Source organism: Lynx rufus, unplaced genomic scaffold (assembly GCF_022079265.1).
Source record: "Lynx rufus isolate CCGP_SWC_20201006 ecotype Redwood Valley unplaced genomic scaffold, mLynRuf1.p SCAF_2, whole genome shotgun sequence".
Lineage (NCBI taxonomy): Eukaryota > Metazoa > Chordata > Mammalia > Carnivora > Felidae > Lynx > Lynx rufus.
The window spans coordinates 97,043,753-97,067,216 of NW_025814834.1; the positions used below are offsets into that span (position 1 = coordinate 97,043,753).

Here is a 23,464-nt window from a genome sequence, read left to right on the forward strand (position 1 = left end):
TAATAAGGTAAGTCCCTAAGGACCCCTACGGAACTTGGGAGAAAAGTCCTTGCTAAGTAGGGTGACCAGGAAGGTCACATGAAGGAGATGGGATGTGAGCCAGGCACTGGAGCAAGGGGAGAATTAGACCCAGGGGAGGTGAAGGGTGTGATCTAAAGCATGGTCTTGGGAATGTGCCTTGTGTGTTCAGGGACTGTAAGAGACTAGTTGGCAGGAAGTAGACCTCGAACATGATGTTGAAAATTTTGCTTTTATATCTTGAACTCACAATGGACTTCTAGGAGTTTCTTTTTTAAGTTTTATTTATTTATTTTGAGAGAGACAGAGACGCATGAGTGGGGAAGGGGCAGAGGGAGAGAGGGAGAGAGGGAGAGAGGGGGAGAGACGGGGGGGAGAGAGAGAGAGAGAGAGAGAGAGAGAGAGAGAGAGAGAGAGAGAGAATGAATCAGAATCCCAAGCAGGCTCCACACTGCCTGCACAGAGCCCAATGCAGGGCTTGAACTCAGGAAACTGCGAGATCGTGACCTGTGCCACAACCAAGAGTCAGAGGCTTAACCAACTAAGCCACCCAGGTGCCCCCTAAGAGTTTCTGAGTGGACAAGTAATGAATTGAAATTGGTTTTCCTAAAGTGAGAGGTGGAAGATGGAGGAGAGAGCCTATGTCCCGGAAGGCAGTCCATCAGTTTCCTACAACAGACCATCATTTGGGCATATGCCGTCTGGGGCACAGCTGTCCCAGCCCTCCTCCTGGTGAGGGAAACAAGGAGAAGGAGACCATGTGCTGTGGGCTGTGAGGTCAGGTCTGTTACATCCTCATTAGATTTGGAGCAATTGGGAGTGCTGTGGAACATATTTCTTTTCAATTTTATAAAAAACTGATTGTTTTGGTATTTTATTAAGTTCAGTTTTTCTGCAATAGCAGTACAACGGCTTTATGTTTTGTGTCAATTATGAGCAATTTCTGTACCTCCAAGTGCCTTCTCAATCATCAAAGACAAATTATGTTAAGTTAGTATTTAAGGGTAACTGGTTTTTAATTTAATGTGTGCATAATTATAACTTACATGTAAATTGTAGTTTATTGCCTTTAAATCATTTTACATATATTGTTTGATCACCAACATTAATTGTTTTCTCATTTTAGAAAGGTGAGTTTTAGAGGGCTGAATGGCTTGTCCAAGATACCTTGGTTAATGGGTAGGAAAGCCTGGACTAAAACCTATTTCTTTTACTTCCTCCCATTTATATGTTGGTGAAACTGCAAGCTAGTGCTCGATAAACATGATCTATTCTTACTAACCGAGACACTTATTCATTCTAGAACTAGCAACCACAGTGGAGTACAGGGGTTAACTATATCTGGTATGGTAAAATGCAGTGGACATTCAAATACTCATTGACCATAACATATCCTCCACCATCCATTTGGAATCCACCTGTCCTAGATAGAATGCATCTTATAATGTTCCCCCAATATGTTTAAATGTTTTATGAGGAAGTATTAACAATCATGTTCAGGTTTCAGTTTCTCCTCCTCGGGCCTTGGGCTCAGCAGCTCTTGGTTATGGAGTCTGGTTTTGTCAGTTTGATCTCATGGAATTTGCAGACTGCATCTATGTGCACAGTAACAGATTGATTCTGGCTGATAGAGGGAAGACGAGTGTGGAGCAAGCGTGGCATGAAACGGACTGTTTGCTTTTTTCCACAGTCTGCTGATTCAACCTGCAAACCCATTCCCCAGCGCCATTAGCAAGACCTGTAAAAACACAGGGGCCTCCATAAAGATGACTCTGATGTTTGCAACACGGAGAGGTCTGTTGAGTTGAGAGAGCCCAGTTCTGTACTTATGATTTGGGTCTGGGTATTTTGGCTTCAACACTTGTTTCTGGTTAGAAAGCTAAAAACAAGGGTCTAAACACTGTTCACTCGGATGGTAAAACACATGCTCACTTTTTACAGTGACCCTGGAAACAGAAGGGGAATTCTTATAAATCACAAAGGAAAATAAATAACTTCACCCATGGAGGGAAAGAGACAGCTTGAGAAAAGGGACTTTGGAAAAAGGCTGTCTCTAGACAGCAGTCTTGTGGTAAGTACTAAATATTCATTTACCGCTCTATATGTTTTGGCTTAAAATGCATTATTCTTTGACTGTTATTTCCTGAACACTGTGCTTTTGAAACTTCTATTCCAGTTACCCCATTAGCCATATCCCCTGGGATTTTGTTTCATTTAGTTTTTACAAAGTCAAAAGCCAGCAAATAATTGGAATGTTTGTATAGTGTCTTAATAGGCAAATGTCATAATCTGTCAACATTATATATAATTACATTAATTCCAGCTGAAGTAGACTTTAACCTATACAAAAACACTACTGTAAAGCTGATGCCAAATGCCAAGCCTATATATAGTTGTTCCATCACCCATTTATCTTAATTTTGGGGATAAGTTGAACAAGAATTCAATAGAGCTTCAAATATGGAAGAGCGAAGAGTCTCTAAGATCTTCTTAGGTACGTACCCTGGTTCAATTGTTTATGAACTTTCTTTGCAAAAGTGTTAATGCCGGTAAGTGTCATTAACAACCTGGTTGCGTTTGCCTTCGTGCATGAGAATCTGGTTCGTCCAAGGAAAGAGACAAAGTCACTGATTTCTGAAAGTTGGCCGCTCTTTCACAGTTGCTTGGCTCAGAGGTGTATCTCCCTCTTCTGTTCCCTAATGCATATGAACAGTGTAAGAAATCAGACAAGTCACTCCTTTATCTTTTGTTCATCTACTGAAATAGACATTTAGCTCAGCATCTTTTGCATGTTGTGGAGGGATGTGCTTTATTCATTTGTGTGCTCCCAGGACTTGGCCTGGTGTCTGGGTCTGAGTAGCATCCAATCAAATATTTGTTGAATTGATTTAGGAGTTTCACTTTTCTGACTCTGCTGCTGTAGGTCTTGCTCTGCCAGTGTACAGAGTAGCTATTTACTCATAATTTCTGAGGCTTAATGTCACTCTTCCTAGATGTGAGTTTCCAGGAATGGGGAACAGGATTACGTGACACTTTTGTGTCTACTTCCTCTCTTGTTCTTAGAATCAATTTCTGTGTCAATTGATCAATTGTCAATGCATCAACCAGCCTACATTCAGAGACTAAGAAATTTTATAGCATTTTAGGTTCTCCTCCAAATATATGTGCCCTCTTCTCATCTCTTGAGTCTTTCTACCTGTGGGTAGAATGTGATGAAAATTGTGTGCGTGCGTGTGTGTGTGTGTGTGTGTGTGTGTGTGCTTATATGTATATTCCCTGGGGGATAGTTTCTGGCGGGAACTTAAGATGAAAAGATAATTTCTCAGCCTCTCCTTTTCCAAAGAAAACACTTTTTACCGATTAACCTGCCTACAGGGTCTGTCATATACCTAAGCAGAGGACTGAGATGCCCATATATTATAATATGAGCAGCACAGGAAAGGTTCTCTTAACCCCAAAATATCCTTGCTGATTAGTCTCTACAGTCCTCAATTCTGCCTTCAGTCCCAGAGAATATGCAAAGATTCTATAAATACAAGCATGCTAAGCTATTGTCTTTCAGTAATTCGTAGTAGCCCTCATTAATAAGAGGTCTTGGTTTTTTTCCCAAATGTCAAACAGCTGAGCAACATTTTGTTGAGGGAATTAGTAAACAAAAGGATTCAGAGCACAACGGAGTGCTGGGTTGGGGCAGGGAGGGACAAAGTAGTGAATTATCCTGAGGGGGTTGGGTACCTGCAAGTCAGAGAAAGAGGAAACATCATTAATGAAATCGTTGTCCACATTTAAATTTTGCTCAGGGACAGGCTTGATTGTGAGCATAAATCAAAGCCTGTCATAGTACCAGTGCTAGCTGAAAGCCCAAAGACAAGCTTGGGTTCCCCTTGGCATATGGCTCTACCCTGAGTCTTAGGGGGCCTGAAGATCCAATTTCTGATTTCCAGCATAAAAGCACACTGGAAAAATAAGAACTCATTGCTTGGCACCACCTGAGAAGCGTAATCCCATTAAATCTCTCCAAGTGACGCTTAGGAGATTTTTTTTACACCGGTGAAGGATCTTCCTTGTTTCCTGGAGGCAGATTAAGTGTCACATCTGCATGTGGGATTCAATCCTGAAAAAGTGTGCTCTCTTTTGACTATGTGGTCTGGTATATGGGAGTCCTCAAATGCTACTCAACAGTATACAGTTTAGGCCATGTGACTATAAATTTGCCTTCTGTTTGAGTGTTCTCTTCTTTCTTCCTATAAGATACTGAGGCAGTGACAGCAAGAGTGCTCGTTTTGAGTTGGGGCTTCGAGGGTGAGACCCATTGAAAGTCCCTTGAGTGGATTCTATTGCAGCCATCAGGAGGAGAGGTAGACAGGGATGAGGTCAAAGCTGACTGGCTGTAAAGGACTTGAACCCAAGACATTGTCCTCCTCTTTGGCTCCATGTTGAAACCACACAAATAATTAGGAAAGAAGCACAGCGTGATGATTCTGGATAAGGGTTGCTGGAAAATACAAGGGAAAAGAAGCACCTGGTATCCTATACTACACTTCTTTCCCAAGGCAGGGTTACCTTATTTCACTTGATGTTATTTTTTTAAAAATCCTAGAGTGCTAACCTGGGGCCAGGTTATCCAGTCTCCTCACTTGGCAGACAAGGTTATGACTCAGTGAGATTAAATGTTCTTCTTGAGGTTCCACAACCAGCATACAATGTGGGTCTCCTGCCCGTCACTCCACTTCTGTGCATTTTACTGCATAAGATCCCAGTAAGAGAAGATGTCCCTTCGGAAAACTGAAGAGAGGAAAGAGAAATATACTAAATCTTAAGTCTTGAAATTCCACCGCAGTAACCATTATGACCCACATTTTTGAGAGTTAGAAGGCCCAGAGGTAATTTCCATTTCCACATTTTGCAGGGAAAAAAAAATATTCCTCATAATGTACTGCAAGAATAAGGTGCTATTAACTTCATTATACTTTTTATTTTACATAATCAAATCATGAAGTGTTGAGTAGAAATTATAGCTCCCTTGCAACAGCTTTTAAATTTGTAGGCTGGAGGAACCGCAGCATGAAGAAACCCACAGACCTGATGCTGAAAAAAGCTCCAATTGGGGATAGTCCTTGGTGGTCTTTAGTCATCATTTTGCTTTCAGGACAGGACACGGGAGGGTTTGAGTGTGTATGCTTTTGCGTGTGTCTGTGTGTGTACCCTGGCAACGTTGAAGTGCTCTTTGATGTTGATTTTTTACTTGATAAATCACTCTTTTTAAGAAGAAAGTGACAGGTAAGTGAAACTGAAATGAAAAATATGTTTCAAGGTGGGGGGTACATACCCTGAGAGGAAGACAAGTGACTGCAAGTTTGCCTTCACCGGGAGGGGTGCATCGAGTAGCCACATGTTCACGGCGAGTACAGTCTTCTCTCTGATAGCAATAAAAATCACCCCAGAAATCGAGGCCTCTTCTTGACCCAAAGCTGTTCAGCCCACCCCAGGATGCTTTTTGATCAGAAAAAGTCAGCATTTCACACTGTGCCTTTTTATTTGTAAGAATCATCCCCAGGCTGTCTGTACAGCTATTTGGTACTTGTGGCTGTGATAGCATTTAGCTGATGAGAAGGCTGGGAGTGAATTATCTTTTTTTACCATCTCACATATAAATAGCAAAAATTCTCTTTTAATTTGAGGAAAAATTACTTTTTGCTTTTCAGCATGGATGGGAGTAGGTTTCTTTTATGAATGGAAAATTCTTTCATGGTACCCTGTTCCTTTTTCCCCCTACCAGAAGGAAGTGAAAACATTGGCCACACTAGATCCTCAGCTCTGAAAACAGTGTGGTTTTGATAAATTCATAAGCGCAGGAAAGGCCCCACACAAGTCCTTCAGTTCATCCTTTAGCCTCTCAATGGCTTGTATCAGAACCATTAGAGTAATTCAGCCTTCCACAGGCACATATTAAGTCAGCCAACGAGCATCATGGAAAACCTGTTTTATATTTGAGACTTTTTAGTAGCTATGGGATATGCTGGATAGTCCCCATTTCTACTCCATCCTTCTCTACCTGGCTGTGCACCCCTGGAGGATGTATCACACAGACCTTGTCAATAGGCTCCTATATCTTCTGGCATCTAGTTAGCTTTGGCCAATGGGGGTAACTAGCAGGAGATCAGAGGTCAGGCGGGGAGAGAGGTCAAGATCATTGCTTTCATGTTCTGTCCTCGTCTGGTCCTGGACCACAATGATTGGACCACTCTGTCTAAGGTCACAGCTTCTGTTGAGCAACCCTCTCCCACAAAACCACAGTTCTCTCTGTGTTCTGGCACCTTTCCTCTTCCCATGTCCCTTCAGGGTTCTTGGTAGTAATGACTCTTGGGTGTTGCCAGTCCATCTCATGTTGGTTTGCTTTAAGTCTGCCCACACGTTATTGCATAGGTCCTTTACCCAAATCTCAATTAGATAATTTGTGTGTGCCATCATTTTCGTGCAGAACCCCTGACTGATACAAGGCAATAGTTTATTTTTGGAAGCCAACCTAATAAGCAGAAAAAATGATAGAACATGGAGGAGGTGAATGGCATGGCACTGACTGTGAGAGGCACCAAGTCATGGGGGGGAGTGTGTAAGGAGCACCATGAAGAAGCTGGAGGTAGAATGTGCACTGAGGTGATTCGAGAGCTTGCTTCAGTAGCACATGTACTACAACTAAAACAATGGGGACAGTTTGGTGGGTGAGCAGAGAAAAAAGGGGCAACCCAAGGATATTGTCCCATACCCTCTGGTAATAACTCATGTCATTGCTGAATTGGCTTTTCCTAGTCAAATTGACTAGGCTCAAGGATGCTTCCATACCTGGCAAAACATTACTCCTGGGTGTGTCTGTGAGGGTGTTTCCAGAAGGGATTAGCATTTGCATCAGTAGATCCAGTAAAGAAGTTTGCCCTCAAAATGTGATTGATTGAAGACATGAGTAGGACACAAAGGCAGAGAAAGGTCATACCTGCCATTTGCATGAGCTGAGACATCCATCTTCTTCTATGCTTGTAAACTAGCACTCCTTCTTCTTAGGACTTTGGAGTTGGGCTGGAACTTGCACCATTAGTTCCCTTGGTTCTCAGGACTTCAGGTTGGGACTGGGGCTACAGCGCTGGGTGTCCTGGGTTACCAGCTTGCAGACAGAATACCATGGGGCTTCTCAGCCTCTAGAATTACAAGTCCATTCCTTATAATAAATCTATATTTATATGTATATTTATATTTACAGAGGGACAAATTCTGACAAATACACAAATGTAGATTTCTACTGTTTTATCTTCAGTTATTTCACCCCTGTTCAGTGACCGGAAGTAATTCCAAAGCAGGGTTCAGCAAACTTTGAAAATCCAGAGAGTAAATCTTTTAGGTTTTACAGGCCTATGAGCAGCCACAACTACTCAACTCTGCTGCTGGAGCAGGAAAGCAGCCACAGACAATACGTGAATAAATGGACATGGCTTATGTTCCAATGAAACTTTATTTGTGAGGGCAGCAGCCTGGATTCTAAAGGATATTTGTACATGGTAAATAGGAAACTTGAAGGTCTAGTTCACTTTTCCTGGGTGCTGACTTTCTGAGTAGTGACCTGTGTTTACCCTCACGATGCACAATATGCTGAGACAGGCAAAGGAGCAGGTTTAGGATGTCAAACAATGATATATATACCCAAGTACATGAATTTGGGCAAAGGTAACTATTTTAGAAAGCTCAAAACTCACTGAGACTTTTTCTAAATGCAATAGAGGGGCATTATTAGTGTTGCTCAGTATAGCCAGTGGATTGTGAATACTAACCAAGACTGCGTTTTCGTAGTGTTCCTGGCATGCCTGTAGCTCTCTTGACTCTTGGTGCTACGTTTGAGCTACCTCTCACCATAGCAATGCTATACAGAGCACAAATCACTAGGTTGCTAGAGGTTTCCAGCTACTCAAATCCCAGCTACCCGTGACCCCTTCTACTAATGGAAGCCTATGTGAAATATGGTTTACTCAGTGCCTCTCACCACTGGGCAAAGGTCAGCTTGCCCTCCAGGAAGCCTGACCTTTGTGCTCTGATATCAAGATTGTTTGAAATTTTTCAAGTGAGCATCAAGTGGAGGAAGGTCAATAAATAAGAGGGAGGTTTTTATTCCTCAGCTACATTATTCCCCCCAACAGGGCTGTTATCTTGGCTGTCTCCTGGGATATCCCAAGAAGAACAGAGACCATGCTCTGGATCCAGGTGTGGGTGGGAAGCTGTGGTGCTGAGGATCCAGCCAAAGCTCATTTTTGGGAAGAAGCAATAGGTGGGGAACAGACCGGCTTTGGCCTGGGGTAGCTACCTTCCCAAAATGTTGTGCTGAATCTTTGACTGCTCCCCTTTGACAGTAGACAATGGTGGAATGAGAAAAGTGTCAAATGCTTAAGTGAATACGTAATGAATCTGCCTTGCAGCCTAGCTGAGCCTATCATGGCAGGTCAAGAACATGCTGGAGGAATGTCCTGACCAGGCCTCTCCAGCAGCATAGACACCTGGGGGCTATGGATTGATTTGGTGCAGATGGGCTGCGAAAAGACAGGGAGGCTTGGCCAGGTAGGCACAGCCCAAAATAACTGGTTGCTAAGGGTCTTAAAGGGGCCCCAGATGAGCAGGAAAATATCAGAACCCACCAAGAACAGTGCTGGGAGGGAGGCTGGAGATATGAGCAATATTGCTGTTGAAAATAATCTGAGTGGAAGGCAGGACAAAGGAGCAGAAACAGAATATACCTAAGCAGTGGACATAGAGTATGTTGGCAGTGGGGACTGGTAAAGTCTACTGGGGTGCCTGGCTGACTCAGTCAGTGGAGCATGTGACTCTCAGGTTGTGAGTTCAAGCCCCACATTGGGTGTAGAGATTACTTAAAGATAAAAAAAAAATCTTTGTGCTTGCTTCAGCAACACATATACTAAAAATTGGAGTGATACGGAGAATATTAGCATGGCTCCTGCACAAGGATGATGGTAAAGTCTACCCTCCAAGCCACTTTAGCAGATAGCTTAGCATGTTCAGGCAGTGACCATGCACTGAGTATGAACCAGGATGGCTCTCTTCCCTTGGTGATAATAGCTGAAATTTACTGAGGCTTACTATGTGCCAGGACACTCTGCTCAGTGCTTAAGATGGAAATTGTCATTCACTAACGACGACCCTTAATTATTCCTATTTTATGAATAAAACTTCTGAAACTTAACAGGTTAAGGAATTTCCTCAGGGCTATAGAACTGATGTGTGGTAGACTTGGGATTTCAACTCCGTTGTGGCTGCCTCCAGATCATGCTGTCACTCCACAGGTAGCAGCTCAGAAGCAGTGACTGGGAGTGTATGGCAGTGACTGGGAGCTCCTTGCATTGTGCTTCCAATTGTAAACAGCCCCAGCTTCAACAGGCTAGAAGTATACAGATGTATCAGCACATCTCTCATATCTCTGCCTGCTGATGAGACAGACCAGGCCTGATTTTACTAAAACAGTTGTCAAAGGGTTGGAGGTTGGGAGTGAGATACAAAGAATAAAGAATGCACGGGGCGCCTGGGTGGCTCAGTCAGTTGGGTGACCGACTTTGGCTCAGGTCATGATCTTGCAGTCTGTGAGTTCGAGCCCCGCATCGGGCTCTGTGCTGACAGCTCAGAGCCTGGAGCCTGTTTCAGATTCTGTGTCTCCGTCTCTCTCTGACCCTCCCCCCTTCATGCTCTCTCTCTGTCTCAAAAATAAATAAACATTAAAAAAAATAATAAAAAAAAAGAATGCATATGTTGGAACTCAGTCTAGGTCTGACTTCTGGTCTTGTGCCTTTTCTGATTAACTAAGTCTTGGAACCAGCTTCCACGGAGATTAAAGTTTATGATAGTGTTTATATATATAAAATCTCTCTATAATATATCGTATCTATAACTTTGTGTTTTTACCCACCTGGGGACTCATTGTGGTGTATACATGTACCAGATGGAGATAAAGAGTGGATTGGGAGTAGAGTAGGGAGGAATTATGGATTACAAGGTGCATCCAAAGTATAGCTGTCACGCAGTATGCAACAGGTTTTATAACTTGAGTGATGAACTGATCACATGGCTGCACATTCTTTTGGGTGAGCCCCTGAGTGATGGGGGTGGGTAGAGTGCCAACATCATTTCCCCTGAGGGGATTCCCCCCAAAATGCCATTTGCTTGCTCACCACTTGAAATTGATGCCCCCCTTCTCTGGTGTTACACAGAGGAATGACTCCATTCAGTATGGTGATGGCTTACCCTGAATGGCTTCTCTTCCCTTCTTCCTTCCTCTTGTCATTGAAAGTAAGGCAGTCTGTTGCCATAATCCTATATTCCAAAGTTTTTATTAAAATGCCCTTTCCTGAGCTGCCATAATGTTTACCTCTGGTCTTTTTCACTGCGTTCAACATTTTGTCACATGCCTGTCTGTCATAAATTGAGGTTTCTCAGTGTATTTGACATTTTGAACGCTGTATTTCTTTGTTGCGAAGTTGAGGGTGTTCTGTGCATTATAGGATATTAGCAGCACCCCTGGCTTCTATCCACTGGATGGTAATAGCACCCTTCCCCCAGCTGTGACAACCAAAACTGTCTCCAGACATTGCCCAGTATCCCCTGGAAAGCAAAATCAGGCCTGACTGAGCTGAATTGTAAGGTCCTAGAGGACATGAGCCCTGTCACACTCACATTTGGGTCCCTCAAGTTGGACACATGAAAAACATGCCGTGCAGTGAATGAATGGATGAATGAATGAGTGAATGAATGAGTGAACTCACAGGTTAGTGGCCATTTGTGAACTCAGTACACACTATCAGGAGATACTGGATATGGAGTAAGGGGGCACTACCTGGAGGAGGGAGGCACTGAACGCTGGATCAAACGTTTGGGAGGGTGGACGACAACCTTTTCAGTTTTAACAAGGATGATTCCAGTATGTGTATAAAGACTTTTGTTTTACATCAGAGATTTTTTTTTTAAATTTTTTTTTTCAACGTTTATTTATTTTTGGGACAGAGAGAGACAGAGCATGAACGGGGGAGGGGCAGAGAGAGAGAGGGAGACACAGAATCGGAAACAGGCTCCAGGCTCTGAGCCATCAGCCCAGAGCCCGACGCGGGGCTCGAACTCACGGACCGCGAGATCGTGACCTGGCTGAAGTCAGACGCTTAACCGACTGCGCCACCCAGGCGCCCCACATCAGAGATTTTTAACATGATACCTCAACCCTCTTGAGTTCCAAGGTGCTTGATCGGGCAACTTTATGAAAAGGCTCCAGGGGTTGTGAATTCTCTGAAATGCATTGTATTAAATTTTATATGTATGTGCATATGTGCACTTTTTTATAGGGAGGGAGTCCATAGCTATAATCATATTCTCAAAGGTATCTGTGACCCAAGAGTGATTAGTTAGCTTCCTCTGCCATTAGTCTAGCAAGCCTGGTCCATAAGACCTGCACACAGATGGCTGACCTTACCCAGGTCACAGAGCAGGATCTCAGAAACACCTGGCTCCATCACCTGTACTCACCTGCTGCAGTGAGTGCTGTCTGCCTGCTGCAGACATAGACCTATACATACTTGGGGTCTCAGAGATCACTTAATCAAGATAGGAACTGGAAACATTTTGAAATCCCTTTGTAAATGCTCTGTTATTTATGATAAAATGATACTGCGTTGTAAGAAATAGGTACAAATGAGCAGCGACATTTGCTTGGAGTGTTCTGTGTTTTCTTAGAGCTCAGGGATCTGCTTGTCATTCTCCTGGTGTTTCACCATATTTCAACAATGGGAATCATCAGATCATACAAGTTTCCATGGCAACTGAGGTTTCTGTATCCTCCTCTGGCAGCCTAAGATTGTTCCCGTGGCAGATTCTCTAGTGTTTTGTCCATAACAAGAGGTAGAGCTTTTATCGATCTCCTTAGAAGCTGGTCTTCCAACCCAGTAGGCGTGTTCTCCCTGACAGGTGCGTGTTTTCCTCTGTAGTGTTCCTAATTGATCAGCACTGGAACTGAGCACCTACTAAGGTCACTTAGCACTGTGAAGTGCTATTTCTTGGCACTCAATTAGAAATGCAAAGCATGATTTCCATTTTACGAAGCTTTACAAAATATAGTCACATACATACAAATCATAGTAATACCAGGAGGTATACAGTGGTGCAAACAAGAGTGATGGGATTTAGGAAGGAGTTTGCTCTTCTGACTGTATTGATCAGAGAGGGCTTTCCCAAGGAGGACAGCTTTATCTCCATCCATGAAATTGGTCCAAATTTAATCTGTGGTGTCCCTGAGGTCCCTGAAGAAGAAGTTTATTGAGAAAACCACAATGTCTTAAAAGAATAGAGTATGACTCAAAGGTGCCTGGCTTATACTTGAGGAATTGCCGAGACCCTAAGAAAGCTCTATTGTGATCCTGAATTATTGTCTTAACTTTCCTCTTGTCCCTCTTGCCATCCCTCTCCCATCCTCTTACCCACGCTTCCTGGTACATCACACAGCTAAATCATTTTGATTTCCTTTCTTCTCATTTTTCAGTGTATGCTATACCAACTGTACATATATATTAGCTGTATTTCAGCAGCCTGTCTCACACTAATTTACCATCCTCTAGTATAGTTCATTATTCTCAATTAATATTTAGTAAGCATCCACAGGATTCATGGCTGGGAATTAGGCAGCATTTTCACTTCCCTTTCTATTGCCATGTTCTGTTGCCTTGGCTCAGCTTAGCCAGTATTTATGATCTTTCTGCCAGTTTTCTATTCATGTGACAGTCCTCATACTCATCCCAATTTCAATTAATATTTCAAGAGCAAAACCAGGAGCCATTGTATTAAAACGCTTCACTTAACACCAGATGCACTGCCTCAATGCTGTCCCTTTCATGTACTAATTTTGCAATTCTTGCCTAACATGGAATCCCATTTGTCTGGGCTGCTCTCTACAAGCCCAAACAGTGGTTCCTCCCGGTTCCTTTGCATTCCAGGCAGTTCCAGATGTTTCCTCCTCAAAAATTTCAGTTCCTTAACTAGGCTTAATGGATCATAATTGTCCACTTCCGAAGATGCCTCTGAGGTTTGCTTGCCTTCTGTCTTTCAGCACCTTTCTAGTCCTTGTCATAAGCAATTGTCTTCAGCTTGGTAGGTTTCCTAATACAATTAATTCATTGACTGCTCTCATGCACATAGATGCGTTGAGGGAAATAAAATCATTTGGTCTGATAAACTCTGGGATCCATCTGTCAGAGCCAGCATATAAGTAGGTTCTGTTGGCCTTTCTGGGAGGAGGAGCTATTGTCATAGGCCTGCTGTCTCTGGGGATGGCCAGGTCATGAAGGGCTGCCATAATCTGGTGTGAGTGGGCACAAGGCTGAGTGCAAAGTGTTTGAAATTACCAGCCAGATGTGGCAGCAGTAGGTAGCTACTCTGAGATCTTGTGGGCCAGGTTTGGAGCTCTGCTGATAGGTCCCTGAGGCACAATATCTGACCTACTTCCTGTTTGGTGAGGTCTAGCAAAGAGGAAGAGAAGGTAGAAGAGAGCCAGATCTAAAGTGGTCAGAATTTTTCATCCTCTTAGGAGGACCTTAGGAACTTTACATAGTTTTTCCTACAAAGACTGCATCAACAATATTATTTCCTTATTTACTGCATCAGTTGAGGTCCTAGGAGGAAACTGATGGTACACTCAAGACAGTTTATTTATTTATTTTTTAAGTTAATTTATTTTTTAAATTTATTTTGAGAGAGAGGGAGAGAGAGAGCACGGGAGGGCAGAGAGAGAGAGGGAGAGAAAATCTCAAGCAGGCTCCATGCTGTCAGCACAGAGCCAGAGGTGGGGCTTGATCCCATGAACCGTGAGACCATGACCTGAGCCAAAATCAAGAGTCAGACACTTTACCAGCTAGCTGAGCCACCCAGATGCCCGTGGAGGACAGTTTAATAAAAGGCCTCTTACAAAGGCGGGGCAGGATGTAGTGAACTCAACAGGATAACAGGGCAGGGGAATGACGTGACCATACAACCATGTGACCAGAAGGAGAGAGCCACTTGGTAGCAAGTGTCACCTTAGATGGAGGGATGCAGCCAACCAGTGTTGGCCCAGCAGGGTGGGGATCAGGGCATAAAAAGTCCACTTCCCCACCCACTCTCCGGGGCCTTCTGGCACCTCCCATTTGCTGAACCCACTTGGAAACCAGAGGGAAAGGGGCCTACATAGCATCTCGGGGGCACAGAGCAGGGTAAAGAAGGATAGAAAGTGGATGTTTAGGGGCCAACAGAACACATTCAGCACATTTATCTTATTATAACCTATACCACACCTAGTCTGGAATGGGAAGAAAACACTATCGTAAACCAGATTAGGTTACTATTTCTATATTATTAGAAACAGTTTCCTATGAGTTGCTTTTGAGCCCATTTCCTTGGAAGTTGGTAACAACTTGGTTTAACCAGAACAATATGATGTGGTATCTTCACAGCACAAGTTCCACATGGCCAGTGACACTGTCTTGTCTAAGAGGTCCTGATAAAAGTGCCTAGTGCAATGCTGTGGGGTGACTGGAGTGTCATATAATGGATTGATCATTGCATTAGAACTCCAAGCCTGCATATTTGAACTTGAGGTGAGACCTTCAGTAGATGTGTGGCCTTCAGCAAGTTTCTTAAACTCTCTGAATCTCTGTCTCCTTGATAGTGGGTTTGCCATGAACATAAGAGAAACAAAGACTCAGAAAGTTGTCTTGGAGATTGTAGGACTCTATGCCAATGAAACGTATCATATTATAGCCATGATGGCTTTCCTCACTGCTAAACTTCAGCCTCTCAAAACTATAAGCAGCAGGGGCAGCTTCAGGAAAAGCACATACGAAGAGCCTACTGTGTGTCGGGCACTCATTTTAGAGGCTGCAGAGGAAATAGATGTCACGTAATGTAGTAGAAAGAGCTTGGGCTGTTAGAATCAAGGGAAGGGGTTCAAATGGAGCACACAACATAGTGCTCGGCGTGTTACCTCCTCCTCCTCCCTGAAAATATGTGGAGCCAGCTGACGTCGCAACTCCAGATGGCAGTTTTCTTTGTCTGCAGATGGAAAGAGACATTCAGAAAAGACTTTTTTCTAAATGTTTGATTTGCGTATATTCATATATGATGTTTAAAAACCGAATGGCATATCCATGATGTGACCAGCCAGAAATGTTCCCCAGGTGTTAGCTACAGGTTGTATCAGACAAGACCTTGGATTCCTTTCTTCTGAGGCCAACTGCCTCAGTAGTCCCCTGTTAATGAGCTGTACTCCAGACCTTCTTATATGGAGCATTATATTTTTCTGGAACTTTTGGCCTACTTCTCTCACCCTTGAAGCTCAGCCAATGTCTATTTATAACAGGCAATTTTATTCCAAAGGCTTGCAGAAGTGCCCATAGCCTTATAAACAAGTGTACAATGACTCCCTGTGCACAGGGTCCTGCTGGGTCCTCGGCCCCAGGCCCTCTGCCCCTGATAGAATCAGGCTGGAGACTGGGCTGCAGAGCCGAGCTCTCTTTTGTTTGTCTTATGCCTTCAATTGCTTCGAGCTGTGCCAACTCGGAGCAGTGGGAGACTTGATTTGGAGAAGGGGCTGAAGATCATTTCCCATGTGACTCTCTCTCTCTTTACTTCGAAGGGGGCAAAACAGACTTGGAGGGTTCGAAGCGGGAAAGATTTTCCGCTACATAAAGAGAACGCAAGAGGAAACAGGGTCCCAGTGGCCTCTTGCCAGGCCCCAGGAATGCGCCAGCCCTGGGAATTGGCCCCTGGCCAGCCTCCTCAGAGGCTGCTGACTTGGGAAAACTGGCTCTCTGGCCGCTGCCAAGAATGCAGACAATGGTCTTTTGGTTATTTCACTTTTGAAAGTTAGCCTTTTGTTTTATTATCACCAAAGGTAACATTTATTGGGCACCTATGTATGCATGCCAAAAGATAAAATGCATGATTGGAAGTCAGTGTAACTTAAACCGAGCAGAAACACCAGGGTCCTCATATAATATTTTAGGACCTGCTTCTAATTAGGGCCTAATCCTCTACTCGGGTGTGTTGGTACCTTGGATGTGAGCACTGACTGGTACTGAGATTCTAGAATTAAAATTAGTTTTTAAGTGCTAAACTGAGCTGCATTATGTCCCTTGAAAGGGCTGACATGAAGCTTATCCATTGTCATTTGGTTGAGAAAGGACTTTGAGAAAATGAAGCACAGGACCACTGGGTTCTGAGGAGGGAAAGAGACCATAATCCAGCCATTGGTTGGGGATACTGGATTCTGGGGATGGAAAGAGGAGGGACCAGTACACATTCCCCTCAGTGTGTGATCATTTAGTATGGAATGATGATGATGGTGTTAGTGAGTAATCAGATGACCTTAACTCATTCCATATGGCTTTTCATTTTCATCTGACTTGGTGCTATTGATAATAATTATAGCCAATAACATATTTATTATATTCTGGGTGCTGGACTTAAATATTTTATTTGTATTAGTTCATTTAATTTTCACAACAACTCTACAGGGAGATACTATAGCATCCCCTTATACAGGTGAAGAAACTGAGGCTAAAAATGAAATAATTTGTCCAAGATCACATGACTAGGAAACTCCGAGGTCTATCTTACCACAGCACTCATGCTGCTAATACCTGTACCATCTAGGTGTACCTTAAGCACATTTCAAAGTTGAGGGGAGCATGCCTCTCTGTGCTTTGATCAGTGAGCTTTCTGGCTTCCCCTTCCTCTGGTGTTGGGGTTGGCTTCTTTCTGAATGCCATCTCAGTGCCATAGCTTCAATGACACTTTTTATGGTGGCTCTCCTCTGTAGTAGTTGCCCTGGAGCTTTTTACTCAGATAACAGTCTGGCCTCCCTTGTGTGTAGAAACTTTCCTGTGTGCCGTGATGAGAGCTTCTGCTAGTGTTCCGAGCAGTGCAAGAATGGGGAAAGCTTCTCTGAAGAAGTGCCTGGAAGAGGTGCAGGCCCTGAGGCCCTCATACCTCATTTTAAGAAAATTCTATATATGTGAATCCAGGTTTATACAAAAGATGCATCCGTGGTTGCTTTTCATCTTTCCAGAGAAATTCCTGACATAACAAAGGACTCCCCAGAAGATTTTTTTTTAAATAGGCCTTAATGCATTTTAAATTGAATTGAATTTTCAAAATTCAATTTGCGGTGGTAGTTTCCCATGGAGCTAAATGTCCAACATGAGACCTTTTTTTTTTTTTTTCCCTCTGTGATGGAAAACAGATCACAGATGATATTTTGGGTTGAAATGCTTTCCCCAGGAGCCCTTGAAAAGCCTGGAGTGCGTGTCATCGTGTACGGACGGAGTTTTTACTTGGGACGAAGAGCAAAGTCATAACCAGGAATCCCAGATTTTGATTCCTCCCTGGAGGTGTCTTTCTTAGTCTGGGCTCTGGTGAGGATGGTCAGCAGTGTGCTGTATAATAAAGAATGGCCGGTATCCTACACTTAATCCAGAGTGACTCCATTATCTTCAGACTCTTCCTCTCATCTCTGAAGGACTTCTGGCATGTGACTCTACAAAAGTTCTTCCACTGTTGCAATTTATATCCATTAAGTGTTTACTTTTACACATACCATGGAACCCAATCTTTTGGAGAGATGAAAGAGAAAGAAGAAAGATGGGAAATTAACTTAGACACAGATTATTGGCCATTGGTGATGTGCCAGGAACTGCACAGATCCATCATACATATTTTGATTCTTTCTTTCAACATATCTTTATCGTGGTTGGTTCTTCACAGAATTCTATGGTGACCAAGACAACTGTTGTCCTTCTCTCATAGAGTTGATATGCATCTAATTCTTCCGGCAGCCTGTGATGCATGTAGCATAATTCCTGTTTCCGAGATGTGGAAACTGAGGCTCTAAAAGGTTAAATAGCTTGCTTAAAATCACCTAAGTTAGCAAGAGTGGGCACCGAGTTTCTGAACCAGAACCAAGTCTGACCAAAGTCACCACAGGCCAGTTTCTTAGTTATTCTATACTCTGTACTATTTGGAATACTCAATTAAGGATCAGATCTGTACTTCTTGGTTAATGAAATCCTGTCCGGAAATAACAACAACGACAAAACCTTGTTTTAAATGAGGCATTAACTAGGGGCACCTGGGTGGCTCAGTTAGTTAAGGGTCCACCTTCAGCTTGAGTCATCGGCTCATGTTTCGTGAGTTTGAGCCCTGCATCAGTCTCTGTGCTGACAGCTCAGAGCCTGGAGCCTGTTTGGATTCTGTGTTTCCCTCTCTCTCTCTGCCCCTCCCCCGTTTGCTTGTGCGCTCACCCTCGATCTCTCTCTCTCTGTCTCTGTCTCTCTCAAAAATAAATAAACATTAAAAAACATTTTAACAAAAAAAATGAGTTAAGTAAAAGGAGTCTTAGTCTTGCAGGAGCAGGAAGAACATTTATCCTTTTTCCTATGTGATTACCAGATCCCAGGGGAAAATTGGAAAAAAGCAAATGCAGTGGTTATTATGAAGGCACAGCCATTCAAGTCACACATGTAGTGTTCAAAGTCCTCTGCTCAGAGAGGATCCAGCTCAAGATTATTGCTGCTGTTGATAAGCGTGTTGCTGCAGGGATCCTTTAGAAAGGAAAATGAAACCAGCTAACAGAAAGGACACACAGCTCTTAGCATTATAAAATAAGACCAGCTCTGCTACTGATTAGCTGTGTGCCCTCCTCAACCCTTTACATTTTGCTGAGCCTCTATTTTCTCCTCTACTTATAAAGTATCATGTGGCACAAGAGCAGAGAGAGAGAGAGAGAGAGAGAGAGAGAGAGAGAGAGAGAGAGAAAGTAAAAAGTTAAACTCCAGTACCAGGGAGAAATGTGATGAAGTAAGAACTAGGAAATGGAACAGGGATTTTAACTTGTCCATAGTCTACCATAGTCTAGCCCAGCAGAGGGGAGCTTTGAGAGATGGTCCATGAATGGCTGGGAAAAAGGAAAACATGAATGATAACAGTCACTCTAATAAAGAGAAAACAAAGTGTCATTGCTGGAGGCACTGGCTTTGTTCCTTTTATGTGTCCCTGCAGCCGCTAAGTAAAGCTTTATCCTGGCAAGTACTGTAAGTGATCCATACACTCTCTTAATTAAATAACCAAAGATGGCACGTTCCTGAGAGCTGGAGGTGCTCAACCACTCTCAAGAGGCCCAGGAAGCAGGCTCACTCATTTGTACACAATGGAAGATCTTTCCTGAAGCCTGCCACTGTCCAGAGCAGGGAAAAGGCACCACCTCCCTCCACAGGGAGATTTTTCATTTCCCAGACACACCTGGAAGTTCACCATCCATTCTTCCACTTATCAAATTTTCATTGAGCACCTTATGTCTGAGGCTCTGTGCTCCTATTAAAATCTTTAAAAAATATAGCTATATTAAAAATTCAGCATTTTTTTCTCTGAATTTCTGCAATGCTTCCTTCAGAACTCTGGTGGTGAGAGAGCCCCAGTGGGGAGCCACACAGATGGAAGTCATAGAAGCTTAAAGCATGCGCTTGAAGAGTTGGGTTCAGGAGGCTTTCCTCCCTTTGGCTGTGTATGAATACCAAGAATATAACCTCCGTATATGACAGAAAGAGGAATGAAGGTAGAAAACTGAGTCATTCTTGAGACTGGAGTAACTCTCTACAGTCAGGCAAGGACACAACTCCTTTGCAACACGTGGATCCAATTTCTTCTTTGCTCACTCAGCCCTGAGAAAGCAGCTAGCATTTATGTGATGTTCCAGAATGAAACAGAGCAGTGGCCCATAATATACCTTTGGAGGAGGCTTTGCAAAAGCTACCGAAATGGTAGATCACAAACTAAGCATTGTATTTTCTGCTTATTTCCCAAACTATATAAATACAGCACATTCGGGAAAAGGTGCCTGTAAACTAGATGAAGCTATGTGCACATGGACTGACAGAGTCGTCATGGAGTTTTGAGATGTGGGGGAAACCCGAGGCCAGACACCAAAGCATGGCCATTCAGCTGTGACAAGTACATGATGTGAAAAAAAATGTAGGGAGACTTGATGCTTTCATGAAGCAAAGACTGCTTGTCCAGTATTGAGTGTTAATGCCCCTTCCTTATTGAATTTTGTGGTTTCTGATCTTGTCACATGGTTCAGATATTCCCAGGGGGACTGGAAAAGTGTAAGATGTAACATGGTGGTATTTCTTGAAACTAATTATCTGAGAGAATTAATGGAAAATTGAATGGACTAAGGTTTCACACTTGAATAAGACTCACCATCATCCATGACAACGTACAAATTGATCCATTAGAAAAGTTAATAACTTCGCTATTGTTAATAGTAACTAGTTTAGATCTATCAGGAGTAATCAAATCAATATTTCTGTGTCCATCATCTTTGTATACACACCTAATGAACAGACTAAATAAATGAATAAACAACTTTAATTCTGAGTATACAACTAAAATGCTTGAGCTCTCTATTCATGCTCTATACAAGAAAAAAATTCATTAGTGAGTTAAATTATATTTGTGGAAATCTCAGTCAAAACTGTGTCTGTGGAATCTAAATTCTAGTACTTATTTTCAGGGGAAAACTTCTAAGGAAATAATCTTTATATCTTAGTCATTAAGTTCCTTAGATGGAATCGAAAAGAGTTAATCAAAGACTCCCTTCTATAATTACACTTAGATAGGTAGATTCATTGTATTGGTTTTTGAGTCTGGGAACTCATTTTGATCTCAAGCTTCTATAGGAGAAGATATTTACAGTTCTCATTGCCATGTCCCCAACATAATGCAGTGTCCAGCACATAGTAGGGCTCAGTAAATGCCTAGGGAGTGAATTGGTGAGTGGCTCTGGGCTCCACACTCTGGTCCCAGCTTTTTCACTAACTGGATGAGACACTCTGGACAATTCTCCTTTCCCTTCCGAGCTTCAGCTTCACTGGCTTGTCTTTGTGATAACAGGTTGGGTCCCCAGTGACTTGTCAAGTTCCTTAGAGCTCAATGACTCTATGATAGCAAGTGTCTTGTACAATGTGAGAGATACCAAAGAAAGGAGAAAAGAAGATTTCAGTTATCAGTGTGTTCCTAGAAAAAGATGGGTTTCAGTGACTGAGCAAGAATAATGGGCCTCTCCTCTGTGTTGCATTTAAATAAGTGATAAAGGTGGAAATTTCTAATGATGGGACTGTAGGCATCAGTGAGCGGAGAAGAGAGAAATATTATAGGGAAAGAAATTTATGTCACAAATATATCACCATTATAAGAACCCTAAGGTTCACTTCTGAGGGAAATTTAATATTAGATAATTTATACTATCTAAGAATTATTTGCTTAAATTCCTTTCAAATGTTTCAAGATAGACCTTTTAAAAGTCAGTTTGTAATCCCAGTTTAACGTTTGGTTTTCCCATTTTGCCCAAAGCCACCCTATAAACTTTTCTTTTTCTACTTTTTAAATTTTAGTTGATACACAGTGTTGCATTGTTTCTGGTGTACAACATAGTGAGTTGACAAATCTGTTATGCTATGCTGATCCCAAGTGTAGCTGCCATCTGTCAGCGTATGACACTATTACAAACCATTGACTACATTCCCCAGGCTCTACCTTTCATCCTTATGACTTATTCATTCTCTAACTGGAAGATATTCTCTAACTTATTCATTCCCCTTCACCCATTTTGCTCATCTCCCCATCCCCCTTCCCTCTGGCAACCATCAGTGTGTTCTCTGTATTTATGGATCCATTTCTGGTTTTTGTTTGTTTATTCATTTGGTTTTTTTTCCCTTAGATTCTACATATAAGTGAAATCATATGATATTTGTCTTTGTCTATCTGACTTATTTCAGTTAACATAATACCTTCTAGGTCCATCTGTGTTGTTGCAAATGACAAGACTTCATTCTTTTTTTATGACTGAGTAATTTTCCATTGTATATCCATACCATATCTTCTTTGTCCATTCATCTATCGATGGACACCCTGTTAGCTTTAAAATCAATTTAAGGATCCTGTTTTGCCAAGGGCATTATTGGCTCATCCAGGTGTGGCCATTCCATTTGACACTCTGATATTTGAGATAAATTATTGCTGTGTCTGGTTTGCAGAACTTCTACTCAAGTTGTACCTCAGAACTCTTTTGCTTTCCAAAATTCTGCAGAAATACATGTGTCAATGGAGCAGTGTCTCCAATCTGATAAATATGCTTGAGTTGTAAATTACAAGGAAAAGCCTTGCCAAAAGTCACACTTTTGTGAACTTCAGAGGGGTTGAATAAATGGTGAGACCTCACTCATTTGGAAGATTTGGAGTACAGTGACTACCCTATTGAATATTTTTTAATACATTCTTTTTAAGATTTATTTATTTTTGAGAGAGAGAGCACAAGCAGGGAAGGGGCAGAGAGAGAGGGGGACAGAAGATCTGAAGCGGGCTCTACGCTAACAGGAATGAGCCAGACGTGGGCTCAAACTCATGAACCATGAGATCATGACCCCAGTGGAAGTCAGATGCTCAACCGGCTGAGCCACCCAGGTTCCCCAAGTGAGTATTTTTTTTTTTAAAGGACGAAGCTTAAGTCTTTCCAAATTTAAATTATAGTTGAATTAATAGCAAATAGAATTTTCCTCTGTCTGCTTTGAAAAATGAATTATCTCTGTATTTAAGAGTCTGGGTTTTTTTTTGTTTGTTTCTCTTTTTCTCTTTGTTCATTTGTTTTTCTAAATGCCACATTTGAGTGAAAGCATATGGTTTGTCTTTCTCTGACTTTTTTCACTTAAGTAAGTGATTGCCAGAAGGGAGGTGGGTGGGGGATGGGTGAAATAGGTGAAGAGGATTAAGGGTGCACTTACCTTGATACACACTGAGAAGCGTATAGAATTCTTGAATCATCCGATCATATATACTTGAATGTAATATAACTTCATGTTAATTACACTTGAATAAAAATAAATAGAACAAAAAATAAATCAATTATCTATGGTTGGCATTGCTTTTCAAATCTAAAATCAGACCTCCAAGTTGTTAAAAGCAGTGTGTGTCCTTTTCATAAGATTCTGTGTTTTTGCTACAAGATGACTTACACTCTGAAGATATCAGATTGAATAATTGTACACTTCCAGGTAATGAAGTCCAGACTTATAAATGTTTAAAGTATATGCTCTTCTAAATCCTTGTGAATGATGAGAGAAACTCTTTGAAAAAATAGTATTGCATCAGAAACAAATTGGGATCCATTCTTTACCTGTGAAAATCAAGGGATCTGCAGAATAACACGTGGCTTGTATGTCACTTTTCCTTGGCCATGAGTCATGGGTTGGTTTTTGTGGTTTTTAATCTCTGATGAGGTGGCAAGATGTGTCCACCTGGCATGGATTTTTATCACCTAACTTTCTAAAAATGTCTG

General features: G+C 42.3%; 1 protein-coding gene and 1 pseudogene across 1 annotated transcript in view; both read left to right on the forward strand.

Moving 5' to 3' along the window:
• The first annotated feature begins 2,020 nt into the window (after positions 1-2,020).
• NCKAP5 (NCK associated protein 5) overlaps positions 2,021-23,464 on the forward strand; it is a 778,542-nt gene continuing 757,098 nt past the window's right edge. The window contains exon 1 of the mRNA XM_047082267.1: positions 2,021-2,089. Within this exon, the coding sequence (XP_046938223.1) occupies positions 2,021-2,089 (69 nt within the window). The remainder of the gene's footprint in view (positions 2,090-23,464) is intronic.
• On the forward strand, positions 8,948-9,024 carry LOC124516789 (uncharacterized; annotated as a pseudogene).